This window comes from Diorhabda carinulata, chromosome X, assembly GCF_026250575.1.
Source record: "Diorhabda carinulata isolate Delta chromosome X, icDioCari1.1, whole genome shotgun sequence".
NCBI classification, from domain to species: domain Eukaryota; kingdom Metazoa; phylum Arthropoda; class Insecta; order Coleoptera; family Chrysomelidae; genus Diorhabda; species Diorhabda carinulata.
Window position 1 is genome coordinate 38,029,783 of NC_079472.1, and position 27,612 is coordinate 38,057,394.

The 27,612-nt window shown below is 32.8% G+C and overlaps 2 protein-coding genes across 2 annotated transcripts in view; both read right to left on the minus strand.

Moving 5' to 3' along the window:
• Positions 1-27,612, minus strand: part of LOC130901021 (chaoptin) — a 371,072-nt gene that overhangs the window by 245,184 nt on the left and 98,276 nt on the right. The gene's annotated exons all lie outside the window — the stretch shown is intronic.
• LOC130900520 (uncharacterized) overlaps positions 8,382-27,612 on the minus strand; it is a 29,969-nt gene continuing 10,738 nt past the window's right edge. Inside the window, exons 2-4 of the mRNA XM_057811211.1 lie at positions 19,615-19,953; positions 11,186-13,831; positions 8,382-8,553 (exon numbers count right to left, since the gene is read on the minus strand). Of these exons, the coding sequence (XP_057667194.1) occupies positions 8,382-8,553; positions 11,186-13,831; positions 19,615-19,953 (3,157 nt within the window). The remainder of the gene's footprint in view (positions 8,554-11,185; positions 13,832-19,614; positions 19,954-27,612) is intronic.

The following is a 27,612-nucleotide window of genomic DNA, read 5'->3' on the forward strand; positions in this document are numbered from 1 at the left end:
ATTGTCGTGGTTAATTCGGAATTTATACATAACACGGTAAGTCCCGAGGCGGTCCACAGGCCCGCAACTGATCTTTCCCCAGCCCAGAGCTTGTCCTATGGACCGCACGACGTCTTTAATTCCAAACCTACTCCACGGCCCAAGGGATCGTATTTAAATGTGTTTCACTATTTAGTTAGACCGTGCTGGGTCCTTGAAACATTACCGTTAATTTAGTCCATTTGATTTTTCTCGTGACTCCAAAAACATAATTTTTTTGTTTTTTCCAACATATTTCAAATTATCTTTGGTTAAAACATGACATCATCGTTTCAAGGATAAAAATGTGAATAAAATTTAATTTTACCCTACTACAAGTAGGGTGTACCTTCAAAGGAATATTTAATTGGAATAAAAAGTGTAAAAAACAATGATCTTTGTGTAGAACTCCTTTGAGCCCTGGCGAAAGTTCTTGCCGCTAAACTTTCCCTCGAGTCCAGAGCGAGACTACGGACCGCGCACAAAAAGATCATTCTTTCGCATTTTTTATTTCAAATGAATTTTTCCTCAATTTTTCCTTCATAACATGGAGTGTAAAAACAGAAAAAAAAATTTTGAGCCCAGTGGAAAGTTTTAATTTGGGTTGGGCTTCAACGTTACTTACTTAATCCTGACGCATCTCTACCTTTTCAGGTATAAGGTATGTTGGAATTGAGTCATTACGTGGACTTTTTCCACAGCAGTTCCTACTCTCTCTTATTCTGTGTCTTTTGAATCTAAATTTCTTTTTTCCAGCTTCACCTCGTTGTTTTTTGTAAGTTTGTGCTTCATATATCTTCCTTATTAATCGTTCTTCTCCCATTCTCATAACATGGCCAAACCCACTCAATTGATGAGTTTCAACTATATTCGGTTGAAATTATAATTAAATTTGAAAAGAAGTGGTACAATGATAGTTACTTTAGTCGAGAAACATCACATCGTATATGTGGGAATCATACGTAGCGAAATGTATGGACAATTATCACCAAAAACAAAATTTTAGGTTAGTGGTTCATTGACGATAACTTTACTATAATTGTAATGTTTTTCAACTAGGTCTCAAATGGTTTTAGATCTCTAATGTTTAAAAAAGGTCTATGCCTACAATATGAGTATATCGTCATATTTGACTCTTAGTTTTTTTGACTATCAATGTTTTCTTCAACTGCGAGCATTGTTGAAGTAATATCGTGGCCAGCGACGAATTCAGATTGTATTCTCTATAATTATATCGTTTCATCATATGGAGTCCAGTACTTCATCTAGAGCACTTACACGGAAGTGTCAGATTTTCTACTGGGAGAAAATGGATTGCTGGATGTCGTTGTAAAAATCCGGGAAAGCTGATATGTTATAAATATGAACGTAGTTATATCATCTTCTACTAAGCTCTCAGCCTATCCTTTCACATACCTTATTTAATTTTATAGTTCCACTACTCGACCATTATCGTTTATGACAAGTAGTGAAGTCCAAAAATCTAAAAATAAATTTCATACTTCATTAGTATATATCATACGATTTGTTGGCTATCCACTAACCTAACCAACCGTTTTTTAGATTCAGTATATTGAGTAAATAAGGGCATTAACAATAAAAATAATCTTTCTAAATTGTATTAAATTTCATACATAGCATCACAGAAATTAATAGTTTCTTTCTACAGTGTCATTTTATCAGACTAACAGCACAAGATAAATTTCACAGCTGTTATGTTTAGGGATTAATTTCATGTTACTTCAGTAACATTTTCGTCCCCATCCACGAATAAGCTTTCGACCTCTTTTGCATCAGTTGTTGTTACGAGAGTTTGAGCTGGATTAAAGCTAATCCATTAACAATATGACCTGTAATATCCCCTATAGAATGCCCTAGCGGTACGGATATAAAAATTTAGTTCCATATACGCCGATGTGAATATAATACAGAATATTTGCACGACTTGTTGGCAATAACGCAATAATGACAGCGTAATAGGTGTAGAAAATCCACATTTTAATTTAAAAAAAGAATAGACCACTATCTATTATGATTGCCTTGTTTTTGGATATATCGTAGACACAAATATTGTAACAAATAATTCTTGGAAATGAATGGTTTCCTATTTATTTACGGTACTCAAAATAATCTTCACATCTTTCTATTACTTTTGACATTGATATTACACTGATGTGTTCAGTTTACTGCTTGATATCTTCTTTTTAATGTTCAGCTGATATAGTGCAGTCAATGAAGCGTTTTTTCTCTGAATTTTTTTACTGTGAACCGATTTGCATGAAATTTTCGATTTAGGATCAACTTTAGTACAAAAGTGAAAATGATCTGAACTCGGCATCCACCCTGGGGGTGGTTGCGGTGGTGTGAATTTTTTTCAAAATAACATCGGATATCGATAAAAGGCCTAATTTTGAGAAAGAAAAGTTCCATAAAGTTTTCCTATATTTTTCACGTTTCTGGCAATTAAAAAATTTTTCACGTGTTTTATCGGTTTTTTGCAAATATGCATTTTAACTAAAATTTTATGATAATTAAATTGTAACAGGTGAGAAACTAACCAAATTTTCTATTTCTAAATTGTTCTAAGTGCAATATTAAACGAGATATTAAAGATTAAATACATTTTTTAATTTAATTGATGTATTCATTGCCATATAGCGGCGAGCAGATACATTATATGCATTCTAAAGAAATAGGGTTTAACCACCTTCTTATACGTATGAAAGTATAATAATGAAAAATGTAGGTCTTTTTCAGACAGAAAATTTGGTTATTTTAGGTTAGGTTCACACAAAAATTGACGGAGATATGATATATCGAGCCCTTTGACCCTTCACCGTTTTAAAAGAAAAGTTTTTTCACTATATATTGTAATGAAAATAGTTTTAGCTCTTTTAATTACTATCAAAATGGTTTTCTATAAGTTGCGATAGGATTGAAGGAGTTACAGTCCAAAAACTAATCGTATTTTATTCTACTCAGTAAAATTTCGAAGTGTGAATATTTGAAGCAAAGTGAAAGTACAGTGGAATAACATTTAAATCCTTTTTATTTCGTGAAAAGAAATTTTTTCAAACAATTTTTTATCAAGGGGTTGTTTTTAAGGGTCGAAAGGGGGTTAAAAATTCGATAATCAAGATAGAAAACATAAAATATCATTTACTATATACTCAAATCTTTTTATGTCATACCAAAGTAAATTTTTGTGATTTTTTCAATTTAGGGGTTGTAAGGTTTTCAAAGGGTTGAAAATGATTTTATTATGAGGTTAGAAAACCCTTAACAAATTCACCCCTTAATATTAAACACGTTTTCTAGCGATAAAATGGATCAATGTCAATTTTTCCACTAAGGGATTGTTTATACCCCTTAATATTAGGCGGAGCTCAGATCATTTTTACTTGTGTAAGTTAAGTGTAATATGAGCCCAATTCTAAAATTTCATATGAATCGCTTCATAGTAAAAATATTCGAGAGTAAGACACCGTAACTAGTTGCGGTGCTCTTGCATTATGCTGCTACAATTTTGATACCTTCATAATATGACTCATCTCACCATGTGTGCCACTCCATTTTGTATATAATTTGTGTTTTGGAATCAATTTTGAAAGATATCCTTAAACTTGTGCGACTTAGACATAAGACATAGACTATTAAGAAATTGAGTTTGCCATTTTCTACTGATTTCCCTATTAAAACATGTTTTTGGTCAAAAGTATCCCATGAAAGATGAAGAGAAACGTAATTAGCAGTTTTTATTATATAAGGGAAAAAACAACTAGATTTTAGTTTGAGGTTGTATGGCGAAAGCTAGAATCTAGTATTTTTTCCATATATAATACATATTTTTTTCTGTGACTGAAAAAACGATGATTCAATCTTAAAACATTATGTCATTACAATATTAGACCTGCGTTGCTAATTTTTTTTTCCCAGCAGTAGACCATCCACCTTATTCGCCGGATCTTGAGCCGTGCGACTTCTATATCTTTCCTAAGCTCAAATCTACATTTAAAAGTATAAAAAACTGTGTACTATGAATAAATATTTATATTATGTATATTTTTCTCAGTTTTTTCTCACTCCACTGAAATTAGTAGAAGTAGCCAAAGTAGCGTCTCAAAAATTATTGCCAGCTAAATCGCGGAAAATTTACGAAACCACTTATTCAAGATTCATAGAAGGAAGATAAGAAAAATATGCAGTCTTTTTTTTGTGAAGGTGTTATTGGCTTGTTTTCGAAATTGGTACAACAAAAACCATCAAAAATATGTCACAACCTAGTATGAATGTGGACATTTAAACATATTTAAAACTAATTTCATTTCCGAAGCAAAATGGGAAAGGTTATCATCCCAAGAAAGTTGTGCTTAATGAGTAGACAAATTTAGGATTTTTTAAATGAAGCCCCCGATTCAGTTTATATGAAGATTGTTGTAGTTGGAATTGCAGGAGCTTGTCGAATATGTGAAATCAGCCAGGTAACGTCAGATGAGATTCAAAATTCGAGAACGTTTATAATTTTTGAACTTAAGGATAAAATAATGATGTAAACAGGGAATGGATAGTTACCAAAGCATATACTGAATACACCTTTTTACATCATCATTACACCAACACTCACAATTATATTGTCTGACGCGAGTTTCAATAACCAAGTTATCATATTTGGCAACTGAAAGTAAACAGTCTATTCAGTATGAATATTACCAACGGTACCATAGATCCCAGCTTACTGAAACATATGTTAAATTTTAGCGAATGTATGTAGCTTTTCGTTCAGCAGCAGTAGCAAAGGATTTTCGCCCTATTTTATGCATATCACAATGGAACATGTTTCAATTAGGTTGCGAGTAAAAATTTCTTTAAGGTTGAAGATGCTAACTCATACAAAGGTCATTCATTTTAAAGATCGTCTGATACACTTTTAGTTGAACCGACTGTTGTACCGAATATTTTAAGGAACGTGTCTTTCATGCAATACACATTTAATAATTGTATTTTTCATATAAAGAAAATGTGATTTCATTGGATGAAAAAATATTCTAAAATTATATATCTACCTTTGCTTATGTTTTTTATACAATATTCTGTGAAAAAGCACCAATTTTTTCTCGGGAAAAAAGTAATTTCATAAAAAGTGATTTTTTACCTGTTAACAGAAATTTAAAAGTCAATTTTTTCTCCCGTAACAGTAAAAATGAGTCAGAGTTTTTCAAAACATTAGGTATTTTCACAAACTTGAACTTATAGACTACGAACTAGAGAACGCCCCTTTACAAATAATCTCTACTATAAAAATCAAATTTCAAGTTTATTTATTGGAATGAAAATTTGGATAGTTTGAAACAAATTTTACTTCACAGTTACATCTTTGTAACTGAAACTAAAGATTGAATATCTTCTAAATGCGTTCTTAACATTACAGAAAAGTTTTCAAAAATTATTTGTAAATTTGCAGTATTGATAGGCCGTAAAATGAGATTAATCCTTCTAAATGGTAAAATTCGACAGATTTCAACAGAAATAACCATTTCCTTTGAATAAACGCGAAAGTGAACTCAGTCGGTAGCTTTCACTTTCATTGCTCGATCAATTTCTAAATCATATGAAACACCGAATTCTCTAAATTGTTGCCTGAGATTGCATGAGAGAGTTCGATATTCAAATTGGTCCAATAGAGCATCGGATAATTTCAAGTCAAATTTTCATCAAATTATTACGAAAGATCAGCACAAAAGCTGAATATTTTCTGTGGAAATGAATTGGGAAAAGACGTTTCCAGCATTGATCATGCATCATGAATAAGAATAAAAACAATTGGAATATATCAAACAATATGTTATAAACTTATTATTCCACTTAAATGTATGAATCGAACATTTTTCTATTTTATTTTTGTTTCGGTAGAATCATCGGAAACTCCTAGTTCTCAATAAAATCTACTAATTTTGCTTCGGAAAAACCACGTGATAATAGCATTTCTCTTTATTGGTTCACACCCACAAAATTGGAAAATGGAAAATTGTTCTCTATCACCTTAATGAACTTTGCCGAGCACAAAATTCCACTTTTCCAATCTTTTCCGTAATATGAGTTATTGGAATTAACAAGCCTAAGTTGGTATTACGAGAGATAACCTAAGATACAAAATATGGCAAGAGTTTTGAAAGCACATTAGAAAAAATTGTAAGAGAGACAGGAAAAAGAAGATTAACTATAAATCAGGAGAAGCAAAATATGTGGAAAATTGGAAAAGAGGAGAAAATTCAAAAACAAGAAAGAGTAAAAGATAAATGATCTTATCTTCGAAGTAGTCAACACCTTCATGTACTTAAGAACAATGATAAGCAAAAAAATGGAACAAGACAAGAGAATAAGCCAAAAAACCAAATTAAGAGTCTATAAGAATGAGATAAAATCAGTAGTTAGGTATCATTCAAATAAAATTTGTATACAAAAGTCTAATTCCTCATGGAATCTTTCAACCCACAATCCTACAATCCTACAATGGAATAAATTTGATACAATTGACGATACATTTCAACAAATCTTTCATTTCTGCACTCACACAGGTTAATCTGAGCTGTGAGATTCTTTATTATCTGAGTAATATGTTCGTGTGTAAAATTCAACCAAGCAATAGAGATTTACGGAAAAGCGGTGGCACATCATCTTATTCATAAAAACCACTCTGCATTATACGGAAACATATTTAAAAGGATAATAAACAAATACTACAATCTATTAGTGAATAGAACAGAGCAGAACATCTTCACAATACGTTTAGGGTTCAATGATTCATAATCTCCAGATTGTTAGGAAAGAATACTTTATATGAGTTTTCTTTGTGATAATTGTGATATTGTTTATATAGGACAGACATCTCAATATTTGTAAATGTTATTAAGATTGTATGAAATAGCAACATCAGAAATATAATAAAATGGTAGAAAAACTATTTTGAAAATACAAGAGTTATTAAATCAGATAGAAAGAAATAAGATTTCTTAGGGATAGTGTTTATATGTGAAGATAAGGAATATAGCAACATTAAAAAATAAATATTGCCGATATGACAAAATTATCTTATGAATATCATGATAAAGTTCAAATATTTATTTTCATTTCATAGGTCTAGTATTATATTCGACTCAATTACTTCACTTAAAAATATATATTGTAATATAGATTATAACGTAGAAAAATGGACCTCAGGTATAAAATTTTTCATATTTCTAGTAATATATTCTTCATATATTATTTCTTGTTCCCAAAAGTATATCATTGTTAATTTAATTCTGAAACACGATATATTTGAGTTTCATCAATTTTATTAAATTGTTTTTATATCTCAACAAATAAATGAAATTGTTCTACTTGCGGGGGTGATGAATTTCATAAAACAATAAACGTTTTTAGAATAAGCCAGCAGAATATTTGATTGTACGTTTCATCTTGGTAAGCATGTCAATAAGCAACATTTGTAGCTACTGAAGCTGAGGAAGATATGCGACTTTGCATATTTCTTTCTTTAGGGCCTCAAATATCGAGGAAATTCCAAATCAATATTCTCCCAAACTTCCATCTTCTTTTTTACCTCTAGACTTTTTTATACATTTTCGAACATTGGGGCTTCAGTTTTATCGTATTGTGCTTCACTTTTCTCCTCGTTATTAGGATACTTGAGTATTTCTTTTTTTAGTATGTCATCTCTCACTTTTCTTATTAGGTGTTCATGATGTTCTCCCCCTTATGTGTCCGTACACATATATTCCATAAATTTTGTTTCCTATTGATTCTTATTCAGAATTTTCTATAATTATCTCATTTCTTATTTTGTCTATCCTAGGGTTTCCTGCTATTTTTGTTAGTTTCTCTGATGTTAGCTTTTCACTCTCTGTTTGTTCATCCGCTGAAATACTTTCACATAAATCAAAGTAGGTAGTGTTATCGAGTCGTATATCTTCAATGCTGAGTGCCCAACACTCAAAAGAGCAAGGTTCAAATACTTGGGCAAGCCTTACAGTTAGGCTAGAGACGTGGAAAGGCTCGAGCAAAAGAACTTTTCGGATTTTCAAGGATATCGACCTTTGGTAATTTCAAGTGGGCACCACGAGCCTACCAGAAGGCATTTGTGCTTAATTTTCCTTGGCTACCCACAATCCTTGCATCTTTGTCTATTTCTTTTTTTCCGAATATTGTCTTATCTCTATCACTATCTTTATATCTATTTCTCTATCGTCTACGAAATTGACTCCCAAGCCATTGAATATGGACACTTCATCTATTCTGTTTTGTCATTATTACATTTTCATCATGTAGTTTTTTTTCGCATTTGTTGATTGTGCATTTTCTTCATTCTATTCATTCTCTCTATTGAATTTATTGGTGTGTCTATTATTTGTTGTATTTTCGGAATTGAATTTGCTACTAATACTATATCTTCTGCATATACTAATTTGCGTGACGATTTTGACCGGTTCTATGTTTCTGGTTTCTTCTTTATTACTGTTCTTGTCATCATATCCATAGCTAGTATAAAGAGAAATGAACTAAGACCTGTGACTCATATGAATCCTACACCCACCTGATCTTCTTCCGTCTATTTGAACCTTTCCTCTTATATTTTTATATGTTTCCTTGTGTTATCTCTCTCATTTTTGGGGTGGTCTTTATTTTCCTTATACTATTCCATACCATTTGCTATCATATATTATCTACCGTTTGTTTCTCTATAATTATTATATTCGCTTCTAAACCAACAAAGAATGAGCATATGATCCATAGCTTTCATAGATTGTTTCTTCTACTTTTGTCATATTTCTGTCTCTACGACTGAATTTTTCTCCAAAACATCTCCTCTTTGTCTCCCATATATGTTTACACAGTTTACATGTTTATACTGTTTACTTTGTCTCATATTTTTCTAGCTGTTTAGGTGTCGGTGTTTGTTCTTTTCTTCTTTTATTATAATAATAATGATACACTATTGTATTTCGTAAACGCACAACTTTAATTACATATATTATCCTTGCATCTCATATATTGATATTGAATTATTATACATTGAACAGATTTTTATAAATTTTAAGTCTGCAACTCTTGTGGTGTGTATCTTGAATGCCCTGGGTTTTTTGCTGTCTCTCTTCTGGGCCCTCGTGGTCGCAGCGTTGCCAGGTTTAGCTTCCATATAAAATTTAGAAGTCATAACATACCCGCGGCCTTAAAAGCACCAGCTTTTAACAGAGTATATAACAGTTACTTAAACTTAAGCACACACGTTTATTTTTTTTTACGGCAAAGGGCACAGTTTGGAAAAATCTCTGATGACAGTTCCATTGTTGGTGAGAATTTCTGCAACTCGCGAGATATTGTCACTACCCCGGAATAATTTTGTTACGCGCCCCAATTTCCAGTTAAGAGGTGAAAGTTTGTCATCCTTTATAAGTACCAATACACCTTCTGCCAACTCTCCATGGTTCGTCTTCCATTTAGATCGTTGCTGAAGTTCGGAAATGTATTCCTTATACCATCTCGTCCAGAAGTGTTGCCGAGCATTTTCGATTTTTTGGTATCTGGATAACCTGCTTTCCTTTTCTAAAATCATAACTGGCTCCAGAATTGAAGTTAGTGGACGACCAATGATGAAGTGAGCTGGTGTTAAAGGAGAAGGATCTAAAGGGTTAGTAGATAGCGGACAAAGAGGACGGGAGTTTAATATGGCCTTTATCTGACAGAGCAAAGTCGTGAACTCTTCAACAGTAAAGTTAGATTTACCAGAAACACGTTTCAAGTGATATTTCATTGCCTTAACCCCAGCCTCCCATAATCCACCAAAATGTGGAGCTTGGACTGGATTAAAGTTTCAGCGTATGCCTTGATTGTTCATAGAATCACTAATTAAACATTCATTTTGAGTGAGAAAATCATAGAGTGCTTTCAAGTTTCTATTTGCACCAATAAAATTTGTACCGTGGTCTGAATAAATTTGAGATGGTTTTCTACGTCGACTGATAAAGCGTTTCAGAGCCAAAAGGAAATCTTCAGTTGGAAGACTACTTACAAACTCAAGATGAATGGATGTTGTAGCCAAGCATATGAACAGACAAACATAACCTTTCATGATTTTTGAGCCACGTCCCCTTTTATTAAGTACATGAAAAGGTCCGGCATAATCTGTACCTGTGATTTGAAAGGGGAAACCAGATAAAAATCTATCACTTGGTAAATTTCCCATAATAGGTTGGACTGATTTTGGTTTTAATCTATAACATTGTATACATTTATGAACAATAGATCTAGCTAGGTTGCGAGCGGCAACTGGCCAATACGTTTCGACGACAAAATCATTGGATGTTTTTTATTGAAATGAAAATTTGAATTCTGCAAACGACCTCCAACTCTAAGTATATATAAACGGGTTTAAAGATAAAAGTTTACTTTTTTTGTCAATTTCATTCCCAGCTTTTAAATCATTATACTCCTTATTGAACGAAGATATTTGGGATAGTTTTACAAGCAACTTCAAAGAGTTATTTAATTCTGTTGTTGTAAAAACACCAAACGATCGATTTTCTTTATTACTTGAGCAATTTTTTATAAATCTTAAAATGAAAGCCATGCATCTCCTCAATCGATTCAAATTAGAAAACCTTTCAAATGGAAATTCAAATTCAGACACCGCTACCAAAGTAGTTTTTATTTCTGGAAGGGGAATAGACGTCTTGTTGTCTTTTGGCCAAAGGTCAGGGCTCTCTTGGAGCCAATATGGACCCTGCCACCATATATTTGAATTATTCAAACTACTAGGATAAGAGCCTCTTGATAAAATGTCTGCAGGATTTTCTAAACTTGGAACATAACGCCATGAACTGATATCAGTTAACTCCTATATTTCAGCAATTCGATTACGAACGAATGGTTTTAACAAATGAAAGTTGGAGTTTTAATCCAACCCAACACTATTGTGGAGTCAGACCATAATGTTACAGAATTGAAATCAAGCCTCAAAGAAGTAGTAACCTTATTAACAAGTTTAGCCAGAAGATGGGCTGCACATAATTCTAACCGAGGGATTGTTAGTGATTTAATTGGCGCAACCTTAGCTTTAGAGATAAGCAAATGACAAAATGTTTCACCATAGCAATTTTTTGATCTGACATACACAGCTACCCCATATGCTACCTCAGAAGCGTCTGAAAAGGCATGTAATTCTATTTGTGTGGAATTATCACAAATAACATGTCGCTGAATTTTTAAATAATTTAATGACGGAAGTTCTTGTATAAAATTGTTCCATTTAACTTGTAATTCATGGGAAACTGGACTGTCCCAAGATAGGTTTTCCTTCCGAAGTTGTTGTAACATTACTTTGGCAATTATAATGCAAAGGCCAAGTAGACGCATTGGATCGAATATTCTGGATATGCCTGAAAGCATAACTCTTTTTGTTAAACATTCACCCTTCATTTCAACATCAATATGAAATATTAATTTATCCGTTTTACTCATCCACGATATACCTAGGGTTTTTGCAACATCATCTTCGCCAATGACTAGACCTTCCGAAGAATCAGCAAGTTTACCTTCTTTTAGATCATGCATTATGTCCGGAAAGTTTGATCGCCACTTTCGAAGTGGAAAGCAGACTGATCCAAGAACTTCACATAATTTAAGACAACTTTCTTTTGCAATGTGCATGTCATCGAAACCTGTCAAAAGGTCATCGACATAGAAGTCGTGAAGAATAATATTTGAAATAATCGGGAATTCTCTTTCACAAAGTTTACCTAATTCTACTAAACACCTAATAGCTAAAAATGGTGCACTTGTAGTACCATAAGTTACCGTGGAAAGTTCACAGACACTTAGTGCTTTATTTTCGTTATCTTGCCATAGAATTCTTTGCATTTTATGCTGATCTTTTGACACCAAGACCTGACGGTACATTTTTTCAATGTCCGCGGTAACAACATATTTATATTGTCTAAAGCGTAATAATATTGACACTAAATCATCTTGAATTACCGGTCCTTTTAGCTGAAGTTCATTAAAAGAAACTCCACTTGTAGATCGCGCCGAGGCGTCAAAAACTGTCCTTAATTTCGTTGTTGCGCTATGCATACGTAGAATTCCATGGTGCGGTAAATAATAGGCATCCTCATGATTTACTTCAGATACCTCTCCTATGTTTTGCATATGATTGAGCTTTTCATATTCGAGGATAAAATTCTTGTACACTCTTGAGAATTGGTATTCTTTTGAGAATTTTTGCTCAAGCGATTTGAATCTTCTTTTGGTTAGACCTAAAGATTCACCTAATATTTTTGGACTTGCTTTCAATGGAATCGATACAACAAAACGACCTTCTTGAGTTCTTGTTGTTGTGTCTTTAAAATGAGTTTGACAGTCCATTTCCTCTTTGGACCAAGGACTGGCAGTTTTAACACTTTCTATTTCAAAGAATTTTGATAACTGGTCTTGGATATATAAATCACCTTCATATTTAACCAAATTACAAACTATATTATTAGAAATTTGAAAGCCTTGTATTTTACCTGAAACCAACCACCCAAGCTGAGTTTCCTGTAAAACAGGACCATTTGTATTTAACTTCAATTGGTTTGGACATAAAACATTCCAAAAAATATCAGCACCTATCAGCATCTCGATTGGTCCGGGCTTATGGAAGTTTTTATCAGCCAAATTGATATATTTAGGTATCAATAGCTTTTGCTTATCAATGTAAAATGTAGGCAAGTTTCCAGTTATTTCTGGCAAAATAAAACAAGACAAATCCGTCATAAAATTTTTATGTTGAGATTTAAATTTTAAACAACATTTATATTTCACATTAGAGACGGCACTGTTCAAACTAGAAACAGCGAAATTTATTGTTTGCTTTGGAATATTTAGTTTTGAGTGAAGAGACTCAGTTATAAAGGAAGACATTGATCCTGAATCTAGAATAGCTCGAACAGGTACGTAAGCACCATAACTGTTTAAAACATCTACTACTACAGTGGATAACAGAATTTGAAAATGTTCCGAACTTGTAGTTAGGGAAACATTTTCTTGATTTATATTTTGATTTGCTTGATTTTTGTTTTCTATGTGTAAAAGAGTATTGTGTTTACCCTTACATGTTTTACATGAAGCATACAATCTGCATTGGTTGGTTTTGTGGCCACTTCGAAGACAGTTTAAGCATAACTTTAGTCTTTTGGCTTGTTCCATGCGATTTAGCACAGACATTGCCTTGAATTTGTCGCACATAAACACTCTGAGATCGCCACTGCATATGGCACACTTGAAACCTTGAAAAGATGTTTTGTTTTCATGTGAATTATTTTCTGAATCGGCAGAAAGTAAGCCCCTGGTTTTCCCTGACTTTGATCCCTGTTCAAGTTTGTTCAACTCTAATCGCTCTAGCAAGTCTGATCTACTTCTTAAAAATTTATACATATCCTCAAGAGAAGGCAAATCTTTTTTAGACTTGTATTCCTTCCATTTACTAACAGATCCATTTTTGGCCATTAAATGTAAAATTAGAATATCCCACTGATCTGTGGGAAGTTTAAGACTGTTAAGAGCCCTCAAGTGTTTGGAGACTGTATCTGAGAGATTTCTTAATTTAAAAGATGAGACTTCAATAATTTTTTCTAAACCAAACAATGCATCTAAATGATTGTATATCAATGCTTTTTTATTATCATATCGTTTGCATAACAAATCCCATGCAACCTTATACGTTCCTGCAGAAATTTCAAGAGATTGAATGATCTGACTAGCGCTACCCTCTAGACTAGCCCTTAAATAGTGAAATTTATTTATATCATCAATATCAGGGTTGTCGTTTATTAAAGCGGTAAACGTGTCTCGAAACTCAAGCCAGGTATTTGAAGACCCACTAAATGTAGGTAATTTTATGTCTGGCAATTTTACTGCAGGAGAATTACAATTTTTGCTTGAAATACTCGAATTCTTATCGGAATTATGATCACTGTTACTATTATTAGCTGGTTTTAATTGATTCAATAAATGTTTTGCTGACGCAAATGAATCATAAAAATTTTGTAAGAACTGCTCTCGTTGAGATAATCCATAAACTTAGATTCATCATCTAAAATTTCCATTTCAATTTGACTGTGAATACTATCAAACTCATTACTAATATCACTAATCTGACCGATTCTATCTTCTAATTCAATAATAGTTTGTTCCGAAATATTTTCTTCATTCAAAAAACTTTCCTGTAATTTTGTAATTTTATTGCTAAAAACAGAAACTTTTCCTTTAAGAACACCTCGTTTTTTAATTAAGGTTTTAAATAGATCTTCAGCCATTTTAATTTAAAAATGATGCAATAATAATCTTTGTGCGAAATTTAAATTGTTGGCAACAGTGTAATATGAACGCACAACAACACCAAGAATTTCAACAAAAAAAAACTAAACTGATAATTCGTGTTAGGTATAAAATCGTAAACAAAATATACCGGAGACAGCGACCCTTTTTTGTGGATAACTCTACTCTATTCTACACCAATATATTATAAATACATATGATTGTGTGCATAAGAATAAATCAATTGTAAATAATATGGCGATAGCATTTTATTTTTATGATTAAATCAACAACTCAAGGCAACGCCAATATAATATATAAATTAAAATTTCAACTATATATGAAATAATTTAGATAGATATAAGGTTGAATTAACTTTACTCTTCAAACAAAGGCCACATTTGAAAGGATTTCAAAGCAAAATAAAGGAAAAAACTCACTTTTTTGTCTGTCGGCTTATCATCGGAATTAGCTGGATATCGTCTCAATCGGATCGGAGGACCAAATGTTTAGGTGTCGGTGTTTGTTCTTTTCTTCTTTTATTATAATAATAATGATACACTATTGTATTTCGTAAACGCACAACTTTAATTACATATATTATCCTTGCATCTCATATATTGATATTGAATTATTATACTTTAAACAGATTTTTATAAATTTTACGTCTGCAACTCTTGTGGTGTGTATCTTGAATGCCCTGGGTTTTTTGCTGTCTCTCTTCTGGGCCCTCGTGGTCGCAGCGTTGCCAGGTTTAGCTTCCATATAAAATTTAGAAGTCGTAACACTAGCTTTCATTCGTTTCCTCTCTCCCATCGTTGGGATTATTTCAAAAACCTCTATTATTGCCTTTATTGTTAATGGTTCATTTTTTCCCAATTGAAACCATATTTTCTGCGCTCCTCTTATAATTTTCTTTGTTGTTTATGGTCAGGTATGACTCTTTGTTTTTTTCACTGTCATTTTGAATATAATTCTTATATGTTTTGTTTCTGTTCAAATATTTTTCTCGTTTCTTTCGACTACCATCTAGTTTTGTGTTCCACGGCTTCTTCATACGTTGTTTACGTACTTTTTTAGTTGATTTCCGAGCATCTTTTAACTTGTTCTCATACCAGACATCGAACTAGAAAAAATTTGTGGTTATCAAATTCATGACTATTCTAAATCCAAGTTGTTCAGTCCGTTGGAGGTTCAACATCTTTTACATACCAGTTATTTGAGAACTTTTGTTTAGGAATTTCACAAATGAAAGGAGCAAAAAGAAAAAACCAGGTACGGAGAATTTTTGTGCCACTGGCCCCGAGATATTTCCAGTTCTGTTTAATATATAGGATGACTATACAGTTTAACAACGTAGCGTGAATTCTAATATCACATTCTTTTCCATTGAAAACAGATTCTTTCTTTATCTCCACTACCGAAAAATCCGTTTCGTACAAAATTGACATATCTTTATTTTCTCTAAATACTTTAATGTGTTATTCGAAAAATAATTATGTGTCGACTCCATATTTGTTGCCTCAGGTAAAACTGATAATTCAGTTACAATAAATATTTGATTCCTTTGAATGTCGTTTTCTGTAAATTGACAAAATAAATTGTAAATAAAAAATAAGGGGACAAATTAATCCTCGAGGCTTTCACTTCAGCAAATCATCAAAGGTCTTAAATTTTTTTCAATTTAACAGAGTTGTTTTTAGGGGTTTTTGTTTGTTATATATCAATTTTAAATCTATTAGTCACGTTCATTCCAAAATTTACGCTTATGATGTATCTGAGAGATTGTGCTATTTTTAGTATCGATATTAACAAGTTCCATATAAAAAGTGCTTTCATAGTTACTTTTGAGGCACCTCTTTAGACGTAGAAAACCACTGATACAACTATAACAAATCCTAATTCATTATTTCTTATTGAGGATATTCCAACAGTTTAGCTTTTATTACATCTGATTATGTATAAACATAACGGAATATCACATAGATGTGTCGGTAAGAAGCAGAAATATACAGAAAATTCATTATTTCAGAACTGTAAATAACCCCAACCTTTCAGTTAATGAGCCAACGAGTTAATTTTTTACCTATGTTCATTCTTAACTTTATACTTCTTTTTTACTTGTAGCCATTCCACCTTCTTTCCCAACGGGTATTCTGAGGTAGTTTTCCAACAGCTTGTATTGAAATTTCAAATATAAAGTGAAATTCTTTCGTTAAGATAATTGCACTCAATCTTATCTATAAAAAATAGAAATACAGCTTATTTACTAAGAAGTTGTCTGCTACTTCAGGCATTAGTATGAGTTTTCTTTCAAAGACACCTAATAAAAAAGGGGCCTAATATGAAAACCAACCGCACTTGAAAAAATTATATTAATATTCACGGGAGCTAAAAAATAAAACCTACTCTGAAGTTATATCACGAAAAATTCCAATCTGAATAAGACTATAAAGGAGGACATAAAATAAGGAGGGGGTGAGATTTCACGGGAGAAAAACCGGGAGCGGTGAGAGCGATGTTAAATATTGAATAAACAAAAACATGAACAATTGAATATATAATGGATAACTACAAATAATAAAAATATACGTATGAGTAGAACCTACGTTTTGTTAAAAAGGAACAAATAACGTCATTAGTGGTGCTGCAAAACTTCTCCCCCCTTCACTTTATTATATTATTGGCGCTCAGAAGCTACTCTAGATAGAAAAATTAAGGTCTGACAAATCTCCAAAAGATTATGGAATTTGATAAAGCTAGAAAGCAGTCGCATAACAATTGAGCAAATGCATAGCATGATGGACATACATCTCTTTGGTATACAGATATTTCTAAGCTAGCAAGTCGCTGGATTGTACATTTTCAAATACACAATCTCCATACCACCAAAAGAATATCTCACTAGTTTTAGTTTTAGTTAATAACAATAAAGGTATGTGCTTAAAAGTGTTTGGTTACTATATGAATAGCACATAGACATTCTCTCCTATAGCTAGCAATGAAGCTAGCGTGGAAGTATAGAAAAAACTTTAAAAGCACTAGCTAACAGTAAGGAAGTAAACCTGATATGGCTCCATACAGTTAGAAGACATACTTACCAAGAAATAGGCAACGACTACATTTTCTATATCAGTTCTCTACTGTGGCCTCTTGAGATGTCATATCAATAACGAACCGAATGGATGGCTTAAAACAATCCAAAGAATTCATAACTAAATTAGACTTGCTTGAGATGTCTAGAAATGATATTAAAATGCTAATCGGTTTGTCGACAGGCCCCATCAAATACCACTTTTAGTCGATAGGCATGGCAGAGTATGACAAGTACAGTTTTGCGAGCAAACCATATGGACAGCAAGGCAAGTGGTAGTTATTTGAATGCAAAAAAATGAAACGCCAGCTGAAAAGTCAAAGATACTTTCCAAATGATCCTCCATCCATAATTTGTATTACGTGGTTATGTTGGTTGAATTATAAAAAATTTCTTTGATCAATTCTAATCATGAATGTTTTTTCTTACTCTTAATCCTTTTAAATATGGAAGGGGGGCATGACGGGGACCTTAACGTTTGAAGGAGACTGAAAGGCTCAATTTTAATTATTTTGAATGATTATTTATTAAAAATAATTCTTACAATATTAATCTTTGAAAATCAGGAACATAAGACATGTTACATTAAAAATAAGAAATTAAAAAAATAATTTTGTCAAAGTTATCGAACACTCGATTTTGACATTTGGTAGGGTAAGACGGGGTACCCACTCGGGCAAGATGGAGATGAGAGAATTATTTAATTGTGACCACAATACTCGTAAATAAACACTGCCCCATCGTCCTCATATTCTACTCCAGCACAGCTACAGTGTGCCCAATTCCCACAGAGGGAACACGCGACCCATCCTTGATTTGATTCCATGTATCTTCCGTTGCAGTAAAAACAAGGAATATTATTTTCCTCATGATATTTTGGTGAAGCGTAACTATTTTTATTCTTTTTTTTTAATGGCGATTTTCTTCTTTTTAATCAATTTCATATTTTCGTTCTTTTCTTGTTCTTTCGCAACTTTTTTTCTCTTTTTGCTTTCTTCTACCTGCCTCTTCTTTTCGATTGATTCTTCCAATTCATTTTTATATGGAGAAGAAGTTATAATAGCTTATTTTCCTCGTTTCCTTTTCACGCGTGAAATTTTCCGGGTGGCAGGATAAGGCATCACTTGTTGAGGACTAACAACAGAAAATACTGACGTTGGAGTAGTTGGTCTTTGGTCAATTTTATATTATTAATCCGTGAAGAACATCCAAGTTCAGGCTCTGCCTCAATCATCAGTGGTTGGTCCATAGTGGCTTTGTCAAATACTTCAGCTGTCTCATCCGAAATTATAGTTTCATTCATTGTATTTTCAGGAATAACTGAACCGTCTGTTGATATCAACGGCCTATTTAGAGCTATTGCTTCATTGTCCTGCGTAGAAGCTTCTTGAAATGGTTCAGTGATAGATGATCTCTCTATTTGTGGAATATTTGTGGAATATGTAGCCGGGTAGCTACCACCTTAACAGAGTGACTCCGATTCCAGGCAGTGATTTGAAGATCGTAATATGTGCTCAAAGGTTTCATATATGCTACGTCAGCGACTTGAAGTCGATGAGTCGTATTTGGGGGAAACATAATTAATAACCCCATTGGAACGGGCTTCATCGATGACATCAAGGTTCTGTGTGTGGGTGCTGTGACCGTCTAACAACAAAAGCACAAGTCGATCAGGCCTAGCTCCACTCAATTCAATGAATTTCTTGAACCTGCCTAGGAATAACTGAGCAGTAATCCACCCAGAATCGCTGTAAACACCCCACGCTCCAGGAGCAGCATTCAGCATTAGCTGCGGGTCCATTCTCTTTCTCGGATACACCATCATTGAAAGCATGTATTGGCCACTAGCACTGAAATATATTTCAACAGTTATTGTAGTACCTCTTTTCGCAGCAGTAATGGATCCCACAGAAATTCCTGTTTAATCACAGTTATAAATTCTGTCTGGTGAAAGTTTATGTTCGCCATAAGCATTACCAAAGAAGTCGAAAAACTGTTCAACAGTCTGCTTATTAAGCCCAGCTGCCCGTGCAGCCGAAGTGCTTTCTGGTTTTCTGATCGATAGTTCTGGATGTCTCCTTAAAAATCCCTGAAGTCAATCTTTTCCAGCCTCTCCTTTCTCACAGTTAAACATATGTTTCTTCCCATTTTACACTGCCAAAGAGTATGCCAACACCCTTAAATGTTTTGTTGTAAGTCTGTAAAGACGACTTTCCATATCCAAAATATAATTCCAAAGTTCGGTCTCTTCTTCTTCCGAAACTGTTCGACTTTTTGGGCCTAAAGGTACTTTAATTGGTGCAGGTGAAGCAGGATGTTTTAGGGCTTCACGAGCCGCTTTTACATTTCTTTCCAGGGTAGTTTGTGGCACAGAAAATGTTTTTGATGCTACTTTATACCCCATTTGCCCACTAATGATCATATTTAAAGCATTTTTCATACTTTCTTCATTCCAACTTCTGACCGTCTTTCTTTTATAATTCTTCACCACCCTAAAAAGTTATTGAAAGTTAATTAAAACATACCATATATAATTCAAAAGTCATATTAATTTTCGAAGGGCAAGACGGGGTACTCATACCCCATCTTGCCCTTTCATGCTTTTTTCAATTAAAAAACTTACCATTAAAAAAACCACTCAGACTATTGAAAAAAACTTATTCTTACCTGCTAGTATAATAGTGGATGAACAAAAATAACTTTCAGTGAGTTTTTGATAGTTTATATTGAGATGAAAGACACATGCCACACAGAAAGCGAAAATAACAAGCAATTTGATAAAAACAGGTTTTTGGGCGCTAGGTCACAAACACGTAATCAGTGCTGATTGAGAAACAATGCAACGACGCGTCATTACGAGCTAGAGCGGTTGTGATTGGTCATTCGTACGACACGAGAGATCCTTTCCTTATGGCTTTTGCTTTCCTCTATTGCTCCCTTAATATGAATGACCAGTTCTGGCTACTCAAATAAATGCTCTTCCCCCATAACGAATTCACCCATATGCAGTTATATTGATGAAGTGAGATCGCATATCTTACTTTTTCTGTTATTTTTAGGTAGATTGTGAGACGTCTCTGTACTGTAATGTTGTATTCTAGAAATATTTTCGATGAAAAGTTCTATTTGTGTTAGCGAACATAAAAGAATGCTTCCAAAACAATTTTATTGTTTTATATTTCGTTTAGATGAAGTGTAAGGTTCATGTTACATGTCCCTTTTCCGTAGAAATTGGAAAAGTCATTTCATATGTTCGATTCGGACAGAGCTTTCGAATTGAACAAGTATTTCATTGGAGAGAATCGCTTTAAAATGAAAACTGGTATTCTTAGAAATTGAGGAATAGTAATATATTCCCGACTCTTCAAATTCCATTATACGAGAGATGCTATTTAAGTTTTAAAATAGAAAAATAAAAACAAATATTTGTAATTGGATATGGCTGGGTATATGTTTTTCAGAATATACTCAACAACTTTTTAGATGACAAAAAAAAAACGTTAACATAAGAATAAAACATTGGGAACCAATCATGGACTGTACGGTGGATGATCCATAAATTCGATGTTTTCACTGTTAAAAAACGTTTTGATGTGTGAAAGCTCACATTCTCGTGATGGGGAAAGATTCGATTTTTTGCGAATAGTCGCCTTGATTTTTTCGAACAATTCTGGCAAATGAATGTATGGCAAATGGTATGGTGGTACACAATTGACCGTTTTACGTTGGTCTAATGGAACGGTAGCGACCTGTCCAATTATTCCGAAAAAACAAGCGATTATTTGCTTCGACGTGATGCGTGAGTGAACAACTTTTATTGAATTTCGCTTGTTTTCAAATACTTATAAAATTTATTTTTGTTTAGTTACGGGTTCATATGCATAGACCCACGATAAGTCACCTTTATAAACTTAGATTGACATATTATCAGTCTTGTCATGTAATAAAATTGATTAATTTATATACAATGAACAATAACATCAGAAACACTTGATCATTCGAATACTCTGCTCAGGCTACTCTGAAAAGAATTTAATGCTCAAGAAAAACATGATTTGGAATTTCATTTTCAGTCGATATGAAACACAAAATGGATTTAAGAGGACCGTGGAATCTTCTCTGTGAAGTTTTTTGAAAGACACTAATGTTGAAAGAGATACCTACCTATGTATTTAAACGATTGATGAATATTCTTTATTTTTATTGGAGGACTCTAATAATTAAAGATTGGCTGTACACTATTACTAATAAGCTTCTTAGCAAATTGAACCGTACACACTGTACTACAGAGTGTAGTACAGTGTGTTTGAAAGCATTGTATAATAAGCCATATGCTGTGTAAATACATTGAATTTCACAAATATTTTTTCATTATCTTTCCACATATAAGATGGGAGACACAATAAAAAATTGTTAGTGGCATATATTGAGATCAATTATATAAATTCAAATAATTAAATCAAATAAGGTAACTGTTTTTCAATGTCTATTCGGTTTATAAAAAAACGACCTTCTTCAACAGACTCTGGAAAATCACGCAATTTCCTTCCATTGTACCTAGCGCCACTCAGACGATATTCATTATGTAAGTTTTTGAGACAAGTATAAAAACGAATCGTATCTTAGAAACTGATTATTCCTCCAAATTAGAGAGGCTCTTTTGTGAATGTTAATAGTATGTAGTAAAGAGAGATACTCACGAGTTTTTATAGTATACTATTAGTGTTGTTATTGTTATTTTCTTTATCAGAAATCAATAATATCTGATATAAATTAATATATGCTTGCATGATTCAATTTTGAAATAGAATGCATTATTCTTTGAGCGAATAATGATTTTTTATGGAATTCCATAATATATGGTTTTCGTGTCATCTAAAACAGGTTCGTGCCCTCTTAATGAGCTTTTTGATGGTGACGTGAAATTTCAAAATACCATAAATTGAATATTGGTAGTTAAGTGACATCAAAAGTTTGAGAAAATAGTGGTTTTAACAAATAAAGTATTTCATACACAGTATTAAAGGTGGTTCTATTGTAGTAAAATCAAATTTTGTTCAGATAAGACCACTAGAGAACAATCATTTATTTTTGTCTTCTTCTTCTTCAAGTACCATACACTTTGCAGTATGTAGGTATTCTCTTGTCCAAAACTTTTAATCTATTATCTGAAGGCACCCCTCTTCTGCACGAATAATTTTTACCTCACCCTGATTGCCACACCATTCTCTTATATTCCTTGGTCAGGGATGTTGCTTACGCCCTGGTCCTATTCTTCCCTAGATTTTTCCCGTCAATATGAGCCTGAGAGTTGAATATCTCGGTCCTGGATGTGTCCCAAATAGGATACTTTTCGTTGTTCAATTATCACACCCATTCTTCTCAGTACTTCTTCATTCGTCATGTGCTTGGTCTATGGGATCCATAGAAGTCTTCGCAACAGCCATATTTCCATCGATTCTATTTTGCTTAAGGGCCCTACTTTCAGGGACCACGTCTCCACACCATACAAAAGAATTGGCCAAATATAACATTTTATCATCCTCTATCGAATGCTTAAAGAGACTTCTCGGCGGATTAGGAACATATTAAACTTTGTAAAGTAAAAGCTGTTTTCCTATTTGCAATCCCATTTTTCATTTAATATACATCTAAGATATTCAAATTTATTGACTCTTTCTATGTTATTTCCATTGACAAGTAATTTAGCCTCGTCGTGTTGTTGTGTGTTTATGACCATTAGGTTGGTTTTATACGTGTTTATTGTCCGTATTTGGTTCCAATTTCGTTGATAGAACTGATTAGCTCTTGTAGAGCTTCTACGTTGTCGGTTAATATCGCAGTATCATTGGCATACCTAATATTATTTATGAGATTTCCATTTACTTTAATGCCTTTTTGATGGTCTTTTAATGCCAGAGAAAAATGAGTTCTACGTATATGCTAAATAGTATGGGTGAGAGTATGCATCCATGTGGATTAGCCCAAGTATCTGGAGGTGTTCCGTAGTTAGAGAACCACTAGTTCGCAGTTTCACTGTTTGATCTGCATACAGCTTTTGTATGATACTGATGTCTTTACTATCAATATCAACATCCTTTAAGATGTCAAACAGTAAATCATGCCGAATGAAGTAACTGTAACCGTTGAAACTGAGTGTATTTCCAGCCGCACTTTAGAAAAAATAAAATGTCAATTGATCACTGTACTCATTGAACTAGTTTCAATGGTTTGCGATTCTGGTGGCTTACACTTCCAAGGGTAAGGATAAAGGTGTGAGAATATTTTCCGTATTACCCCATTTACAGCAGCAGTTCTCTAAAGCCTAACAATATATTGGTGCACAATATATATTTATTGTTGGAATTGTTCAAACTTCAGTTTCTCATGCATTTTGCCACTTTTCTAATAAATTTACACATTTTTCGTTATCAAGTTATATCAAGCTATAAATAATACATAACCATTTTTGGAGCAGTTTTTAAATTCCCTCATACCAATCCGGTACATTGATGATATGATAACCCCTAGGAATTTATCCTCAAATTGAACGAGAGTCAATTTTATACACCATTTTCACAATTAGCGGGAATTTTTAATTCGCATTTCTACTGATATCTACGACCACCCAGTTTTCATTGAATTTTTTATGAATTCTCCAGCAAACAACTGTTTATCATCATTGAATATACGGAAATAGAATGAAAGTTGAACCTTCTTCTTATTTCTTCATATACACGCCTCCTTGGTAATACTTTGATGGCTCATTATATGACCTTCTGATTGCTTTATCTTTATTTACATCACTTATTTTGTCTGCCACGCCATTCATATCATCAGCTCGTGTATGGTTCTGTCCCATTTTTTGCATTCTATTTTTTATCAACTATTCCAATTAAATTACTTTGTTGCATGTTTCCTCTGTAATCAATTATTTCTCTCTCAGTTTTAACTACAAGCGTATATGAAGGATTATATTTTCAGATGTACATGATATCTTCAAATTTTATTATTTATGGAGTTAATGAACAGACAAATAAGAATTTTTGAGAACTGCTTGTGTCCATTTTTCAGTCAAGTATTTAAAAAAAGTAATGTAGCTAATAAATCCATTTCCTTCAAATCCAACCCATTGCACGCCATTTAGTTTATAATATAATCAGATTTCTAAGTTCATTTCTTAGTATCCATACGTAGGAATACATTCAAATAGTAAGATCTAAATTTTCCAATTTTAAGAAACATGCAAGCAATTGATTTCCATTTATTACAAATGTTTTTTATAAATCATGAAATTTTGAATTTTGGAGTATTTGAAAAGCCTAAGACTCTGGTAATTGTTGACCTGGTCCTCTTTGTTTCTAAAAAAAATTGTCAAGGAGACAACTGTCTAGCTTCGAAAAAAATGATATTCCAGATATATGGTATAAATTGTAACAATGCAATTGGAAAAATATTGTTCCATTTAAAAAAAACCATCGTCGTAGACAACTGGAAAGTATTAATTATGAGCAGTTTTCTTACTTACAGTATATTACATATCGATTTAACTGTTCGTAAGATAGTTTTATTTTCCTTGTATATTATATTATATTATGCTACATAATATCATATTATGTTGAAGTCAAAGTTCGTGGAATTGAGTATCCCTTGCCTCTATATTTATCTTATCCAATTTTTTTACTACACTGACATCGAGCTTAAACGCATTGTTTTTGTGTAATTATCCAATCAATTGCGGTAGCTTATATTCAATTACGACCCCACAGTGATATTCGGGAGCAAGATGACTCAGGCGTGAAATATAATAAACAAGACTTATTATTTGATTGCTGCTACGCATTCGAGAAAACTCAAGCATACAATGGTGTTATATAAAATTATTTAGGAGTAATGGGATGATTGAAAAACAAAAAACATAGTAACGTTGATGATTGTTCATTATAATCGTCACTTAACTGTGACGTTATTTTTGTATTCATTACAAATTTCAGTCCATTTTATATTGAATTGGGAGGGATCCGAAATTCACGCTCCTGCTTGAGTGATATTTCTGATGCTACAATAGCGACTATTTTCTATGCCTTTCACCTTTTTCTTTGTAGTTTTGAATATAGATGACTAATGGATATTGGCATAACTCCAAATTGACCGTCAAGCGGTGAAAATATTATTTCTTAAATGCTTGTGTGATTCAACATACGAATACCTATCCAGGGGTACATTCTATTTTCTCACGGTTTGATCTTATAAAAAGTTGGATGACCGTTGTTGTAGATATAAGATGCACGAGTAAGTAGGCTCTTCCGTGTTTTGATTCATTGTAAAAAGTATATATAAAGCAGAAGTTCAAAGTAGAGAGTAGTTAACACATTACGACGTCCAGACAACCCTAAAAACAAGGGTGTACAGCAAACCGGCTAACTCTTAATAAAAAAAAAGAACTTCCAAATCTCCTATATAACTTAAAGAAAGAGACAGAGTAGTTGAATATTGCAGGTATGTATTGAACCGCAAAATGTAATCCGACCGGTATAAAGTGATATACAAAGTGAAGTGATCGTTTCTAGTTGTTCCTTAATTAGTGTGCTAATTGTGATGTGATTGAGTTTTTAGGGTTAAATGAACTTGTTGAATTATATCGACGAAACTTCACCCGAAAAACGTCAAAATATTCAATTGAAAAACGACGTATTTCTTCTATATACTTCTTACAACTTATTTTTTGTCGCTCTGTAACAACTTTATTGTATTTCAAAACTTTGTTATCTGAAATATACACTATACTCAAAATCACTATGATTTAGCTGTCAAATGTAACTCACTTCTCCGTTAAAAGCCACTTGAATGGAATGTATTTTACCATTTCGCTTCAAATGACTCGGAAATGGTACATAACGTATATGACAAAATTGAAAGTAGATCCACGTGAATCGAATCGGAAATATACATATACAGTGTGTCTACTTGAATTGAAACCATAAAAGTTATTCATGGTTAAAACTCCTGCATGGTGGAAAAGCTAAAATGCAACCATCATATATCAATTTTTTCAAGCAGTACACGAAGTTTATCAAAAAATTTGAATTTTGTGCAAAAGTAAAGTCTATTTTTACAATTCAGAAAAGTTTTGAGGAATAAAGTTGTTTTCGATAAAAAGGTTTTGTGATTATTTACTAATAATTCCATATTAATTATTCTGGCTGGATAAAATTTTTCTCTTTTACCTGTTAAAAATATGATAACCTTTCTATTTATTACTGTTTTTGAACAACCTTTAATTTACATACGTGATGAATGCATAATAATTATTTATTGTAGAAACAATATTCATTAAACAGAAACACACATAATTAAATTTTAATTCAATGTCCTACAGTTTCGACATATCCACCTAATCTTTGTAAACATTTAATGGTTGTTTTGTCAAACTCTTTTATTACTTTCTTCAGAAATAATCCTCTCCAAATGGTCTACAGCATCAAATGTTCCTCGCTGATAAACCTGCTGTTTTAAGTAACCCCAAAAACAATGTCAAGGAGAGTCAAATCAGCAGACCTAAGAGGCCAAAAATATCTGATAACCTGTGAATTACCCTCCCATTAACGGAAAGTCCTGCGGCTTTCAAGGAATGTCGAAAAAAAAGGTCCAACTAATTCATTTTTGTACACACCACACCATACGTTCGTTTTTAAAGAATACTGGTTCCGAGTTTTTATTACAAAGTTTGGATTACTGTTAGACCACCAGCGACAATTTTGTGATGAGAATGTTCTATTTGGAGATAATGTTACCTCATCGGAAAATATTATAGCTTTTGTAAAAACCGGTCTTTATCCAGCTTTCTTTGGAGAATTCAAAACGAATATCTTAATCCCTTGGTAGTAACGTGTGTACAAATAGCGGTTTGTATGCATGATATTTAACACCTTTCAAAATATTTGCCACTGTATCTTCATTCACTGAAGTAGTTTGGATTCCAGATGCGGATTGGATCTTCTACCACAGAAAGCATCACTTTCAATTCAAATTCAGTGTCTTCATTCGCAAACCGTTTTCGGCGTTAATTCTTGAATTTATTTTCTATAATTCCACTAGCCTTAAATTTATTTAAAATTTTTGTAACTGTTAAATACCCAATGTTTTTATGC